The sequence below is a fragment of the Thermobia domestica genome, chromosome 3, assembly GCF_964235325.1.
Source record: "Thermobia domestica chromosome 3, izTheDome1.hap1.1, whole genome shotgun sequence".
Lineage (NCBI taxonomy): Eukaryota > Metazoa > Arthropoda > Insecta > Zygentoma > Lepismatidae > Thermobia > Thermobia domestica.
Window position 1 is genome coordinate 157,562,330 of NC_137456.1, and position 14,345 is coordinate 157,576,674.

Here is a 14,345-nt window from a genome sequence, read left to right on the forward strand (position 1 = left end):
ATTAGGGTCGAGGTTGAAAAAATATATGCGTCTCAACTCCCTTATTGGAGTGCTCGTGTGATACTCTATTCCTATCATACAATCTGGTTCCTCTTTGTCCCACCTTAGGATAAACATTTGAATAATAATGACATGATATATACCTGGCTCGAGCTGAGTGATAAATATGCTGAAACATTCATTTCAATCAATTCAGGAATTTTATCGTGAAAAGGTGACACGCAACATCATTTTAATTTTTGTTATAGAATACTCACCTGCTTCTATCGTGATGTCATGCGCACAGCAGCAAATTCAAAACTGTTCTGCGCTTCACATTAAGACATTACCTGCTAAGAAACCGTTAAAATTTTGTTCGCTCCAAAACATAGTGCGAACTTCTTACATCTCAAAATTAGACGATAATACTCACAGTGGATAGTGAGATAGTTCTGACAAGATTTGAATGCGTAATTTGTTGCCCAGATTTAGTGTTTGTGAAGTTTGCCTACTTTCGCAGAGAATGTACTCACAGGCAAAATATAGATCAATTTCAGGTGTCATAGGATCACCAAATAGAATAAATATTGAAACAATAAAATTCAAATTATTAGATCAGGTCAAGTAAAAAATTGTTTAAGATGATAATGTCTATATTTACTCTAAAGTTTACTCAATAAAATTAATTCTAATTGACTAATGATTGATAATTTTTATTTTTCAAATAATTCTGGCTCGTATGAAGATTTCAAATGTTATCTATAACTTACGCTGTGAGTTAATCATTTTTTTGGGCGGGGGGGGGGAGATAAGCAATCAAAAGCAAAATACTTGACGTGAGGTTCAAATTCATGCTTTCCGGAAACACAAGCCAAGCAACTTACGACTTTACTACAGTCCTTCTATTGTTGTTTAAAACTTTTCGACCTCGATAATCAGAATAATTAATTCATATTATTTTTTATCAAATATTTATTAATAATTAGGTAATCAATATAAGTATGAAGAAAAAATATCAATTAAATATTATTCAGTTTATTATCAATGGCACCTTTGTGGTACTAAACACTTATATAAAACTATTAAAAAATAAAATCTAACATTTATCTCACACTATAATATACACTATAATACAATATATGATTCATAACGACTTAAAAAATGTAGATATTTGATGTAGTTATTTACACATTTTAGTATTATTATATTACACTAAGCACACCAGACAAAAAATTGGTCACTTCCTCTTAAACTAATCGTTATTTTTATTGTAACACGAAAACAACTCAATCTAGTGTAAGCTCCTAATAGCTTAGAGTCACCTTATCTTCCTGACGCCAACAGATTGCGCTAGCTTGCAGGCAATCTGTAAATTTAATTGCAACATAAAAACTGTATTATTATAATTTAATCATTTAAAAATAGGACAAATTATCTATATTTTAAACTATGGTGTTCAGCGAGCCGAGGACTTCGGGATCCTTGCCGTTTTTGATGTTCCATTAATAATGCACTCACACAAAGACAATGAAATCACTTACGTGCCTGCCAAGTGATCGGGAATCAGTGTCACCATCGCTCTTCAGCAATACAGGCACGTTGCGCACATACAGCAGCCATAGCTCATCCAGTCTCGAAGAAAAATGGAGATATCAAAGCAGCTTTTTCGGGTGTGTTTGCTGGACGACTTTAAAGTGGGCCTGTTAGCTTCTACATCAAGATGTCGCATGTGCCAGGCATTCAAACTCACCTCCAGGTGTTGTATCCAGAAATTCCATTTGGAAGTTGTAAACCTTTCGGACGAACCTAGCAGTGGACGACAAAATGTGTTGAATGACGAGGCTCTGAAAGCAGTGGTCTAACGTGTGATGAACTTGTAGAAAGGTTCTATGTTTCAGCTGAAACAGTCAGACTACACTTGCGTGGGATAGGAAAGTCATACAAATTACGCAAGTAGGTGTCCCACACATTGTCGACAGCCAATAAGGAAAAACAAATGACAACCTATTTGTCTTTGCTCATTCGGTACGCGAACACAGCCATCTTTGATTGCTTGCTCACTGGTGACGAAAGTGGGTCCTCTAAGACACCCCCAAGCGTGCCAGACATTGGTTGTCGCCACATGACCCTGTTCCTCACATCTGAAGACCACATCTGCACCTACGAAAGGTCATGCGCTCTGTATGATGTGATTGTCGGCAAGTAGAGCATTGTGAGTCCTTCCACCTTGTCAGACTATCACTACTGACCTCTACTCTCAGCAGTTGCAAGGGTGAACCGGAATTGGTGAATCGCAAGGTGTGCTGTTTCTGCACAACAATGCCAAGCCACATATGGCAAAGAGCACCCAGGAGACCCGTTTAACAACTTGGCTGGGAGACACTGTATCATGTGCAACATTCACCGGACCTTGATTCAACCTGTTTCTTTCCCTCGACAATCACCTCCGTGAGAGATTCTTCGCAAATGATGAAAATATTAGGAACGCACTCACGGATTTCTTTGCATCTATGGCTGCTTAGTTTTATCACTAGGATATTGTACAGCTGAAAGAACGTTGGCAAAAGGTGTTAGATTCTGATGAAGATTACTTGGAAACCTAAAGGTACTGTACGTACCGTCCACTGTAACGATGTTTATTTATCACTGCTCTAGAACTGGAAGAAAGTTTTGGTTCTCTTGTATTAGTTAATTCTATTGTTATATAGGGTGTTTGAGAAGTCCTCGTATCCTAGGTTTGAGTATCACAGAGAAAAAAGTCAGTGCAATTTTAGTTGGTATTGGTAACATTGCTTTCTCAGATAGCACTGTCTGGTGTCCTTACTTTCACGATCACGTGTGGCATTTCAGTTGTGAATGATTTCCACGCCGCTGCCCCATTAGTGAATGCCGCCACGTTCTTTCAGTCCATCTTCAACAGTGGCAGGACTGCTCGAATGTGCAAGAATATAGGATCAGTCTGGATATTTGGTCTGCAGGATCCATTTCGTATTTGGACCAAAGCTGGAAGGAGTGCGATTAGCCGTTTCAAACCAGGAGGCGCTACTATCATAGTGGACCGCAACCTGGTTTCCCGAATTGTTCCGAAAGCTTCGGTCGGCCATGCTCGTTAACTGTTATTCATTGTCTTCGCGCCTATTGTATATTAACATACAATAATAACATTTAATAATGTCATCTTCAACTCAATATTAGGCTATGGAGCTAGTGTTTGAGCCCAGCGTTTAAACAATAAAAAGAAACAGGAAATGATTGATGCAACACAACGGTCTAGTCGGTGCCTATGGGACAATATCTACACCAGCACTCACTATTATAGTGGTTATTACCAGTTTGGACATTCTAGAAAAAAACAGTTAAATACTACATGAGGAAAGTCGAGCAAATCCGAGGAACCAAAATAATTGGAGATCAATTCGACAAAAACAATATCAAGAACATTAGATATTAGACAATGTCGTTAGAAAATGGTAACAATAATTGGATACTAAAGACAGAGGAACAAGGGCGTATGAATTCATTCCTAATATTAAAGAGAAATTAAAACTGAAACTTGTTCAACCAAATGATGGACTCATATACCTCTTATTGACACATGGTTCATATGAAGCAACTCTACATAGGTTGGGACACAGGATGACGCCTCCTTATCACTGTGGAGCCATTAGGATCCCAGAACACAAGGTTTTCTTTTGCCAAGATATACCCAATCCAAGATTTAAGTACTTTAAAACAAAATTACAAAACATCAATATAAACGATATATTAACCAACGAATAGAGCTTTGAGAAACTCCAGATTCTGAGTACCATAGTTCCATAAGATAAAATTTCACGAACATAATTTCTGTTATACTCAATCCTAGGGCGTGCAGGGACTTCTCGGACACTCTGTAAAGAGCTTTTAGCTGTTAACTCGTACCTAAATGACTCACCATTGCTTAATTAGAGCGTGTGTATGGCAGTTGGTTGAATGGAAACAACTTGTCCTGAGTTGAAGCATAGATGTGACAGAATGATGAAAAAAGTATGTTTATGATGCAAATTGGAGTCATAATTATGGTCTCAAAATGACCTCAAGTCAGAGGGACCGCCAACAAGCTTCACGCCGGGACAAGGAAAATAGTTTTCAAAGTCGATATTAATTGCTCCAATTCATGGTTGCAGGTCCATTCTAATCCATTTCTGAACGGATATTGTAAACTGAACTTCATGTCAAGTGCACATCCATATTTTTTTTATTGGAGGTCTAAGTGGAAAGATTGGAGGGAGTACGGATACAAAAATGGGCTCTCGTACTTTGCCAGACGAGATTCAATGATGATCAAGTAGGTTCAGATCGATATTGCAGATCTAGAACACTTCGCGGAATTACTTTGAGGAGAGTCCAGGAGATTATCCAGGTTTGAACCGGTGTTACCTAGCATTAGATGAGTTTAACGCGGTTACATTTTTGTACCGTGTGCGTATTGTGGTCACTGATGTATTGGTTGTACACATTTTTAATGTATTTTTCTCTCATCTGGAAAACGTGTTCCAACAGAGGTTCATCAAATGTCACAATTCGAAACTGAATGTTTTTGATGTCTTCAGAAATGAAGAGGGTAGGGATATCATAAGAACTTTTTTATATCAAATATACAATTCTTTGATTTTATATTTAAGTGGAATTTAGAGTTACAGATAGAATAGGGACTTGCTGACCACTCAGAGCTACTTATGTTGTTATATGAGCATCAACTAGAGTTATAATTAGTATTAAAGTAAACAAAAGCAAGGCCGAAAGTTTTAGTCTGCTAAGGTAAAAAGCAACCGAACAAGTTCGTTTCTTTATGCCAAGCAAAGGAGTATTTATATATAATACTTATGCAAAATAAAATAGAACGAAAATATTCGTATCATCACAACCGAAAGACTCTTCGTTTTCAAAATAACCGTAAGATGTTGACGAACTCAAGAAACAGTAATTTCAAACGATAGAATAGTACTAGCAGTAGTTAAATACCAATTAGTGGCACCTGTAGCATAAGCGTATTTTGAAAATGTTTAGGAAAAGACAACGAATCTTTACTTTCCCCTTCCTTGTAGAAAGCACTAAAATATATTCTAACATAGCCCCGGCACCTTCAGCGGTTGGCATCACTGACTATGTATACAAAGAAACGAAACCTTGACGTCTGACGACTCGAATCTGACTCTCAAGTATACAAAATCATTAATGAATGCCGAGTATGAATCCCGCAGTTCAAATATGAGCTCAATTCTCACCTACCGATAACTACTAGGTATATTACCGCGTGATTATGTCAAGCAAAGAATTTTGTGTTTGGTTTCAGAAATAGATCACTAAAGATCAGCAAGTTGTATTATCCGCACTTTTTACCGATGAAGCTACATTAGTTCACAATAGCATCACTAGTTTCCAAATACCTATCCATGGGAAGGACAATCCACATATACTTGTCCAAAGTTTCCATCACCAACAATTTGAAATTCGTATATGGTCCGCATTTTAAGTAGCACTTTACTTGAGCCATACGTGTTACTGTAACACCTGACGAATCAGAGTTCCCTACAGTTTTTGCAGGAGACATTAGAAGTCCTGCTGGAGAAGACCGATGGAAATATGACTATTCGGCTGATGTGCGATGGGGTTTTCGCATACTTTACCAGACCTGTTCGCCAGCATTTCAAGTGTACTACCCTGGCAGATGGATACGTCAGGGTAGTCCTAGTCCAGGGTCTGAACGATCGCTTGTATAAACTTGCTCATTATATATAGATTTATCTAAAGACGCTCATATTGGCCGAACCTACACACTGTGTAAGACCACCATTTACACTAATGCGTATTCTGCGCGTATGCAACTATTTGAGCAAGGCTAAAATCTTCAAACGTGTATGGCAGTCGCTGATGCAACATCGCGTTGACAACACTTCGAACCTTTGCTATGATACCTGCAGTTTAGTGTTTTCTTTTTCATTAGTTAGTTTAATGTTGTAGTTTCTGTTGTGCTGTCTTCGCAACCCTACCTCAAACTTAACCTCTATCGTTGTGTTTTAGTGCACCGTTTCCACATACCACATCCATGCCCCATCTTCTTTTGTCACTGCATCCCGTAGCCTATTTCTTGCATGTGCTATCATACCCCGATCTGAAGTTGCATTTTTCTGGGTGTAGTTGATACTACTGGTTACATGTTCTAGAATACCAATTTTGCATTGTTCCTGTGTTGTGTACTAGTTGTTCATGGTGGTGAGATTTCGTGTCTGGGTGATATATATGACCGATCCTTCTTTCTGCCGTTGTTTGAATTTGCATTAATTGTGTGAATCCCTCTTCGATAGTATCTTCAGTATTCCTGTTCGTATATTGTCGCCGTTTGTGGATCTCAATGAACATTGAGTCATCCTTTATGGTACACATTTTTGCGAGGATTCCGTTGTGCAACGTGTTCTCCGCTCTCATCTGTACGTCATTGCGTGTGTTGGTAAGACTTGTGTAATGTTTTGACTCGATAGAAATATCTTCTCACATTTGTGAGATGTTCGGCATTATATCACCAAATTCATCACTTTTTCAACGCCTCTCAGTTGAAAATGGTGCAGCTTTCGACCCATGTTTATGAGACTTTTGTTGTTTCTTTCTCGCGAAATTTAACGTTTTCTATTACTTCCTTCAGTGTGTCTGTGCATTATCTTACCACCTTTCATAGTTACTATTTTAAATAGTTCAATCTACAGTACATAGGATTTAAGAGAAAACAAAGAGGAATATTTCAGATAAGGCCTAAGAACCGATTCATATCATTTTCCAACTAACAATAAACACCGTTCTTCCAACTGGTGTAAGTTACCAAGTTAAGAAGCCAGTAGTTGTGATACAAGATCAGTCCATTCAATTCCTGTTCTACAAGTTGAAATATGATATATTAAACTTATAGCTACATGTTTGCATTTGACAGAAACATGCAAAAATAGTTACATACAATACGAATTAGGAATAAAAATTCTGCTCCTATAAATTAATAGATTATAGTAGTGTTACGAACCATTTTCGCATAATAATTTAAATGCAACTTAGAACATTTTCATCCATATCGTAAATATGCTGAGAGAAATTTGATAAATTATACTCATATAACAGTCATATTTTCACAAGTTGCTTTCAAAAATTAGTAAAAAAAGGATACGTACTTTAGTAATCATCTGAACTATATCTTACCCATGATAATAATACAAGTCACATTAGTAGTAAGGAATTTCTTCTGTTGCTTCTAGTCAGCCATGAGCCTTTCTGATCTGTAACTTCAGGAAGTTTTTTTATTATCATTATTTCTCTTCTAAATGACCAATATATGCAATCATTCTTTAAAACATTCAAAATTTTATATTTCTTCATTTTTAGGAACCTAAAGAGACAATTCCTTATTTGTACCTACTTTACAACCATCACAGATTTACTATCTACAAACTTCACAACGCTTTCTCAGTGGAAAACACCTCATTTTCTTCATAAGTAGTATCATCAAACGTAGTCCATGTGTGATCCCAGTTTTTAGGATTTCCTCGTGGATCCCATGGTTTGTTATTAGGTTTCACTGCCGTTTTATTATATTGTGTTAATGTCTCTTCTAAGCGTTTCAATATAACTGGATATTTTAATGCGAGATTATTGTATTCACAAGGATCTTCTTTAATGTTAAATAAACAAGGAGATTTTAAGGGTTTACAAGAAGCTCCGTCAGCTTTTGGAGTACAGTTCACCTCGGCCTGTGCCCGTAATTGCATCACATCAACATGAATAGGATGACCAATCGCCTCCAAAGCTTTTCCAGCTTTGCTCTGCAATACTTCAGATACGTTGTATACCTGTGAAGTTCTACCAGATGGACCATACCATCCATCCCAGGAGCCACCGTATGTAGTACCTGAAAAAAAGGTAATTAATTAACCATACTCAGGTAAGTATCCTGTCTTCACAAATTGTTTTCAAATATGTAAAAGAGAAAGGTTCTTCAGCATTGATCCGAACTCATTTTACTCACGACAATAGTGCAAGTCGTATTAGAACTAACGAACTTCTTGTCCTTTTCTGGTCGGCCAAACTCCTTCGTGATCTATGACATCAAGGAGATTTTTTAAAGTATAAATTATTTATGCATATACAGAGAAAAAACAAGCTTATTTTTGTCTAAAAAATCCGGAGATGTGAAATTTAGCAGGATTTTGTATCACTAACCAGATTTCCTGTACCAGGTTGCGTACAGATTCGATGCTTAGCTAGGATCAATCCGTACAGTCACAATCACATGGAAATTATGTGTGCCTTCCGTCGACTGGTGCAGGATACAGAAAATCATGGTTATATACTTTCATAAACATTATCTGCTTGTATACGGACACTACACAGTCCTGAAAATCTGTACGACGACACGGATTTTCTAGGATTGTAGCTTTCCTAGTGAGGCAGGAACAACACCAGTAAAGCCTTCTGTAGTCAGAATCTACTAATTTTCCTTCCAAATGTGCTCGATTTTTCTATTTGTGAGATAATTGTTTAAAATATTCAAAATTTCTTGTTACCTGATTTGTAAGCAACTACCTAATTCATTTTCTTATTTATATCCACATTACAAATATCACATTTTTACTATTTGGAAACTTGCAGTAATTTAGATTACTTTACTTGTAGTCATCATCATCATCATAGGTATTCTGCCTTTATTGGCAGGTCACTTGCCGCAGTTGAGAAGCTTCCATGCTCCACGGTCCTCCGCGAACCTCTTCGTCGTCACGTATGATCTTTCTGTTTTAATATCATCCATTAATTGTAGTCTCCTTCGCCCCTTCCCTCTCTTTCCCGCCACCATACCCTCTAGGACGTCCCTCATGATACAATCTCTTCTTAGGCAATCCCAACCAGTTTCTCTTCCTCTTCCTAATAATATCTAAAAGTGTTCTTTTCTCATCCACCTTTCTAACACTCTCTCATTCGTTTTCCGCTCGACCCAAATAATTCTTTCCATTCTTCTCCACACCCACATTTCGAAGGCTTCCAGTCGATTTTCATCACCTTTACGTAATGTCCACGTTTCCGCCCCATATAGTACAACACTCCACACGAAGCATTTTATGAATCTTTTTCTCAACTGTTTATCAAGGTCCCACAAACAGACTTTTCTTCCTCCTAAAGGCTTCTTTCGCCATTCCTATCCTTGCTTTTATTTCACGTTCACACTTCATGTTATTACTAAGAATACTACCCAGATATCGAAAACTATTCACTTGTTCTATTTTCTCCCCTCCTACTTCTATATTTGACACAGACCCCTTCGTTCCAATCACCATGGCTTTTGTCTTTCTAACATTTATTTTCATCCCATATTCTTCAAAGCCCTTTCTAATTTTTTCTAACATTTTATTGATTTTCTTTTCAGATTCTGCAACAAGCGCCATATCGTCTGCAAATCTTATGCATCTAATCATTCTACCGGCCACCGAAATGCCATTATCATCATGTAAACTCTTTTTCTTCTAGATAGACATTAAATAGTGTTGGCGAAAGGCAGCATCCTTGTCGAACTCCCTTTCCAATTGCACTCTCTTCCGTCAGTTCTTCCCCTATCCTAACACTTACTTGTTAGTTCATGTATAAGTTTCTTATGAGTCTTCTATCTTTCCATTCCAACCCTATCTTCGTTAGAACTCCCAACAACAATTCCCAATTTACGCGGTCAAAAGCCTTTTCTAGGTCAATAAATATAACTTACGCCTCTTTCCCTTTTTCTATAAAGCTTTCACCGATCGCCCTTAATAATCCAATTGCATCTCTTGTGCCCTTGCCTCTTCTGAACCCGAACTGTTCCTCCTCAACTTCTTTATTTGTTCTTTCATATAACCTTCTGTTCAGTATTCGGAGCAGAATTGTAGTAGCATGAGATATGAGACTAATAGTTCTATAATCCTCACATCTTTTTGGGTTCGATTTCTTAACCATCGGAATCATGATCATTTTCAGAAAGTTACTTGTAGTAATAGAATATAAATTGGTCGAATATGTTTCCCAAATTTGTATAAGCTTTCGAAAACCTAATTAATGTTAGTTCAAGAGTCTACAATTTATGAAACAATCTATCTGTTTCTCACTACCCCAGTTCCTTTCAAATATCCATATCGTTGTGCAATAAGCATACCACAGACTGCATAGGAATATACATACGATACGGTACTTCTAAAAGGATGACAAGATCAAGTGATACCAGCTAATTGGCTGGAAATATTTACTGACCTTTGAATGAAAAAGGTTACGTTCTTGTATGAAAACATCATTAGGAGCCAAAAGTAGTTCTTAATTATCTCAGAAGATCACAGTGTTTTGGTTTCTTTCCTGATTTTTCGTGATCTTGGGCAATTAAATTTCTTAGAAAAGAATACATGAGAGAAGAAATTAATATATCCATAATATGTATTTGAAATATAGTCATAAAAGCATACTAATTCAGAACTCTCTTATTGCTACAGAAAAGTAACATTACCAATACTTTGTTAATGCTAACCTTATTCTGTAATAAACAGAGTGACTTAACGTTAAAAATGAACTAATTCATACCTTTGACGATCTTCCAATCGCCTGTTGTTAAGGCTGCGTTGCCATATTGGTCATCAATGTTGTGCAGGATCTCTGTCCTTGTTGAATTGAGATCCTCCGACAAAGCCTTCCATATATCGATACCATCTATATGTCCAAGATCTTTCACTCGACCTCCTAGAATATAAACGCAAAGTACAAAAGATTGATCGAGATCCATGCAAAATATTTTGTTTGCTTGCTGAAGACGCGTGCGCTAGCTGCAGCATAGTTTATGTTGCATAGAATAGGAAAGGAGACCGGCGAAAGCGTACTTGAATTAAAGTTGCTAGACCCACAAAACGCGAAAATCGTACACAAGATAGGAATGTTCCGGAAGATCATACAATATAATTTCTTACGAAAGCGCATCATTTTTTAAATAATAATAATAATAATAATAATAATAATAATAATAATAATAATAATAATAATAACTTTTAATAAATAATGCATATATTCTTCATAATAATAATAATTCTTTACTGTATAATACATATTTAATGTTTTTCATTGAAATTATGCACGATGAAGTAAAGAACATTATAAAGTTTCTTTTTAAATGTAATGTTAATGTTAATTTTGTAGCATGGGAAATTTGAGAAAGAAAACTCATTGAATTTGCTAATCGTCAATATTGATTTTAATATTTTCCTGCTATAAAGGAATGTCGTCACTTTGTATTGAATGCAACTTTGTGATTGAACTACGCAGAAGACAGTTTGTCATGTAGTTTAGCTTATTTTGGAATGGTGTGAAACTGACACATCTGGATCCATTACCTGTACCTATTGAGTGGACATATGACTTTGTGACTGAACTACGCAGAAGACAGTTTGTCATGTAGTTTAGCTTATTTTGGGATGGTGTGAAACTGACACATCTGAATCCATTACCTGTACCTATTGAGTGGACATATGACTTTGTGACTGAACTACGCAGAAGACAGTTTGTCATGTAGTTTAGCTTATTTTGGGATGGTGTGAAACTGACACATCTGAATCCATTACCTGTACCTATTGAGTGGACATATGACTTTGTAACTGAACTACGCAGAAGACAGTTTGTCATGTAGTTTAGCTTATTTTGGAATGGTGTGAAACTGACACATCTGGATCCATTACCTGTACCTATTGAGTGGACATATGACTTTGTGACTGAACTACGCAGAAGACAGTTTGTCATGTAGTTTAGCTTATTTTGGGATGGTGTGAAACTGACACATCTGAATCCATTACCTGTACCTATTGAGTGGACATATGACTTTGTAACTGAACTACGCAGAAGACAGTTTGTCATGTAGTTTAGCTTATTTTGGGATAGTTGATTGGATGAAAAGTGATTGGGTGTGAAGTTTTAACCAAATGTACAAATATGCGTTATTTTCATTTGTTAAAAAACAGTATCTCTTAAGTTCTTAACACTGTTTTTTTTTTTTTTTTTTTTTTTTTTTTTTGAAAAAACAAGTTTCTTTTATTTAAAGGAAAGTGCTGTATTTTAAGAGCGTGCATATGGATCCTATTTAAACTGTATTTTTATAATTTCGATGGATTTTTTTCAATTAGGTCATCGAACGACTGAATTGACGTACGGAAATTATTGAAGTACTTCTCGTCTTCTTGCAAATCTATATACACAGACACAAAAGCTCTCTTCAGACTTCTTTGAGAAACTAAGGGATGAATCTTGAAACATTTATTTTTCTGTTTTTCGTTTTCTCTTTTTACAGAAATATTAAGATGCCACTATTGTCGTTTCGAACTTTTCATATTGACTCGCAACACTGACTGAGAAGAATCCTGTATATAATCACGTAACGCGTAGCGCGTAGCTACGGATGACTGTGTAAGCACACACGCGTAGTGCGGAGGGCGGAAGACGGAGCGCGGAGCTCCGCTTGACTGTGTAACGGGCCTTAGTGTATGCCAAACTGGATGGCGGAACGGTTGTCTCTGGAACAGCGTGTGCGTTTGTATTCTGCAACAAACAATTACACGGAGCTCGATCTGCCAATTTGATACCACCTGACTTTTTCTTATGGGGTGTTTTAAAGGACAAACTATATGAACATTACATACGCAATTTGGCCGAACTTTAGGAAACTATAACAGAATCGTTCCACAGGATACCATTATGGGTCTGTTAAGCTGCTTGTGACAACGTTGCTTTTCGTCTAAAAGCATGCATCGATTTGGATGGTGAATTGATGGACCATGCCATGTAGAAAAAAAAAATAAAATTCTTGTAAGGAAAGGTATGAAAGTAATGTGTTTATGATCAATTTTATGTTCAAGTTATGTTGCTAGTTTCTTTAACGCAGTCTTTGAAACATAATATACATAATTATAGGCCACTATGTATATTGGTTTTCTTATATACTACAGTTATATACATATAATGTACAGTACATATTATGCAATAAAGACCATTATTAAAGATATTGGTTAAATATTGTTTGTATATATATATCGTTTGAATAGCAATATATTTTGATTTTAACAAGAAATGTAACTTCATTGGTATGAAAGATTGACAACGAGCGAAATAGAAGTTTAATACTTCTTTCTTGCATTAAATTTCAAATATTCTTACTGCTCACATTTTTATGACATTACGTTAGATATGTTTTTGTCTTCGTTGAATAGTCATGGCAATGTTCATTTTTGTGTTAGTGTCCATTCTCCCTTATATCAGTTCTATTAACGTAGATAACATTTTAACATCATAACGCACCACTGTTCCATAAGTGTAAATCTGCAACATTTCCTCTTGTATTTTATTGCTCATAGCAATGACTATTGACGCCGTACAAAACAGACGAAAAACTTATGCATTAATTGGATTCATCATCTACATAATTACTTTTATTAAAGCTTGAAAAACAACAACAAAGAATTTGAAATTCAGATCAGGACAAACGAACGAACTTAAGACTTACAACAAAGTTCTAAATTCAGGAAGTATGTATCTTATGTATCTTTACTTAACAAATTTCTTCTCAAAATATGGGAGACACTTACCTGCTGCCGAATATAACGTTGGCATCCAATCTGAAATATGCATCATTTGATGTGAAACTCTTTGAGACTTCTGTAACAATGGGCTCCAAATTAACCCTGCTCCTCGGATACCTCCTTCCCATAATGTATTTTTTACCTAAACATTGGAAAATAAGTTTTTAAATTGTGTCAGAGGAAAATATCAGAATAAATTATCAATTGAAAGAATTTGACGATATAAGTGATGAAGTATTATTTGTTTCTTAAAGCAATCATTTCCAAACTGGATGCTCTGTGACGTAACAACTGTTATTCCCATCCTCAGTAAATTACACATAAATAACAAGGAGCAAATATCAACTTTGTGTTGAGAACTACAGTTTCAACAGGCTAACAATAACACCAGTGGCGTAGCCAATAGTTTATCAAACTTTTTTTATTTCATTCTCCACCTCAACCCCTCCCTCTTTTGCTCCATCTATTTATTACAGTTCTTCCTCTGTTTGCAAATCCTTCTCCTTGTATCACACTCAGTCAATTGGAAATGACTACCTTAAAGTAAATTCAACGTAACAAATCCATTTATTGAGCTTAAAAGATCATTCATACCAGAATAAAACATCATACTTCTTGTTCTCTAAAGTAAAATTGTGTACTTAAGCAAGAACGAAACTGTGCACCAATAAGAGACCAATGAGATTTTGCTAAGATTTTCTTAGCGTAATAAAGAGAGTTACT

At 36.1% G+C, this 14,345-nt stretch overlaps 1 protein-coding gene across 1 annotated transcript in view; it reads right to left on the reverse strand.

The window, feature by feature from the left end:
* Positions 1-992: 992 nt before the first annotated feature.
* Positions 993-14,345, reverse strand: part of LOC145680829 (arylsulfatase B-like) — a 151,819-nt gene continuing 138,466 nt past the window's right edge. The window contains exons 7-9 of the mRNA XM_081751924.1: positions 13,629-13,764; positions 10,591-10,746; positions 993-7,909 (exon numbers count right to left, since the gene is read on the reverse strand). Of these exons, the coding sequence (XP_081608050.1) occupies positions 7,455-7,909; positions 10,591-10,746; positions 13,629-13,764 (747 nt within the window). The 3' untranslated portion in view covers positions 993-7,454. The remainder of the gene's footprint in view (positions 7,910-10,590; positions 10,747-13,628; positions 13,765-14,345) is intronic.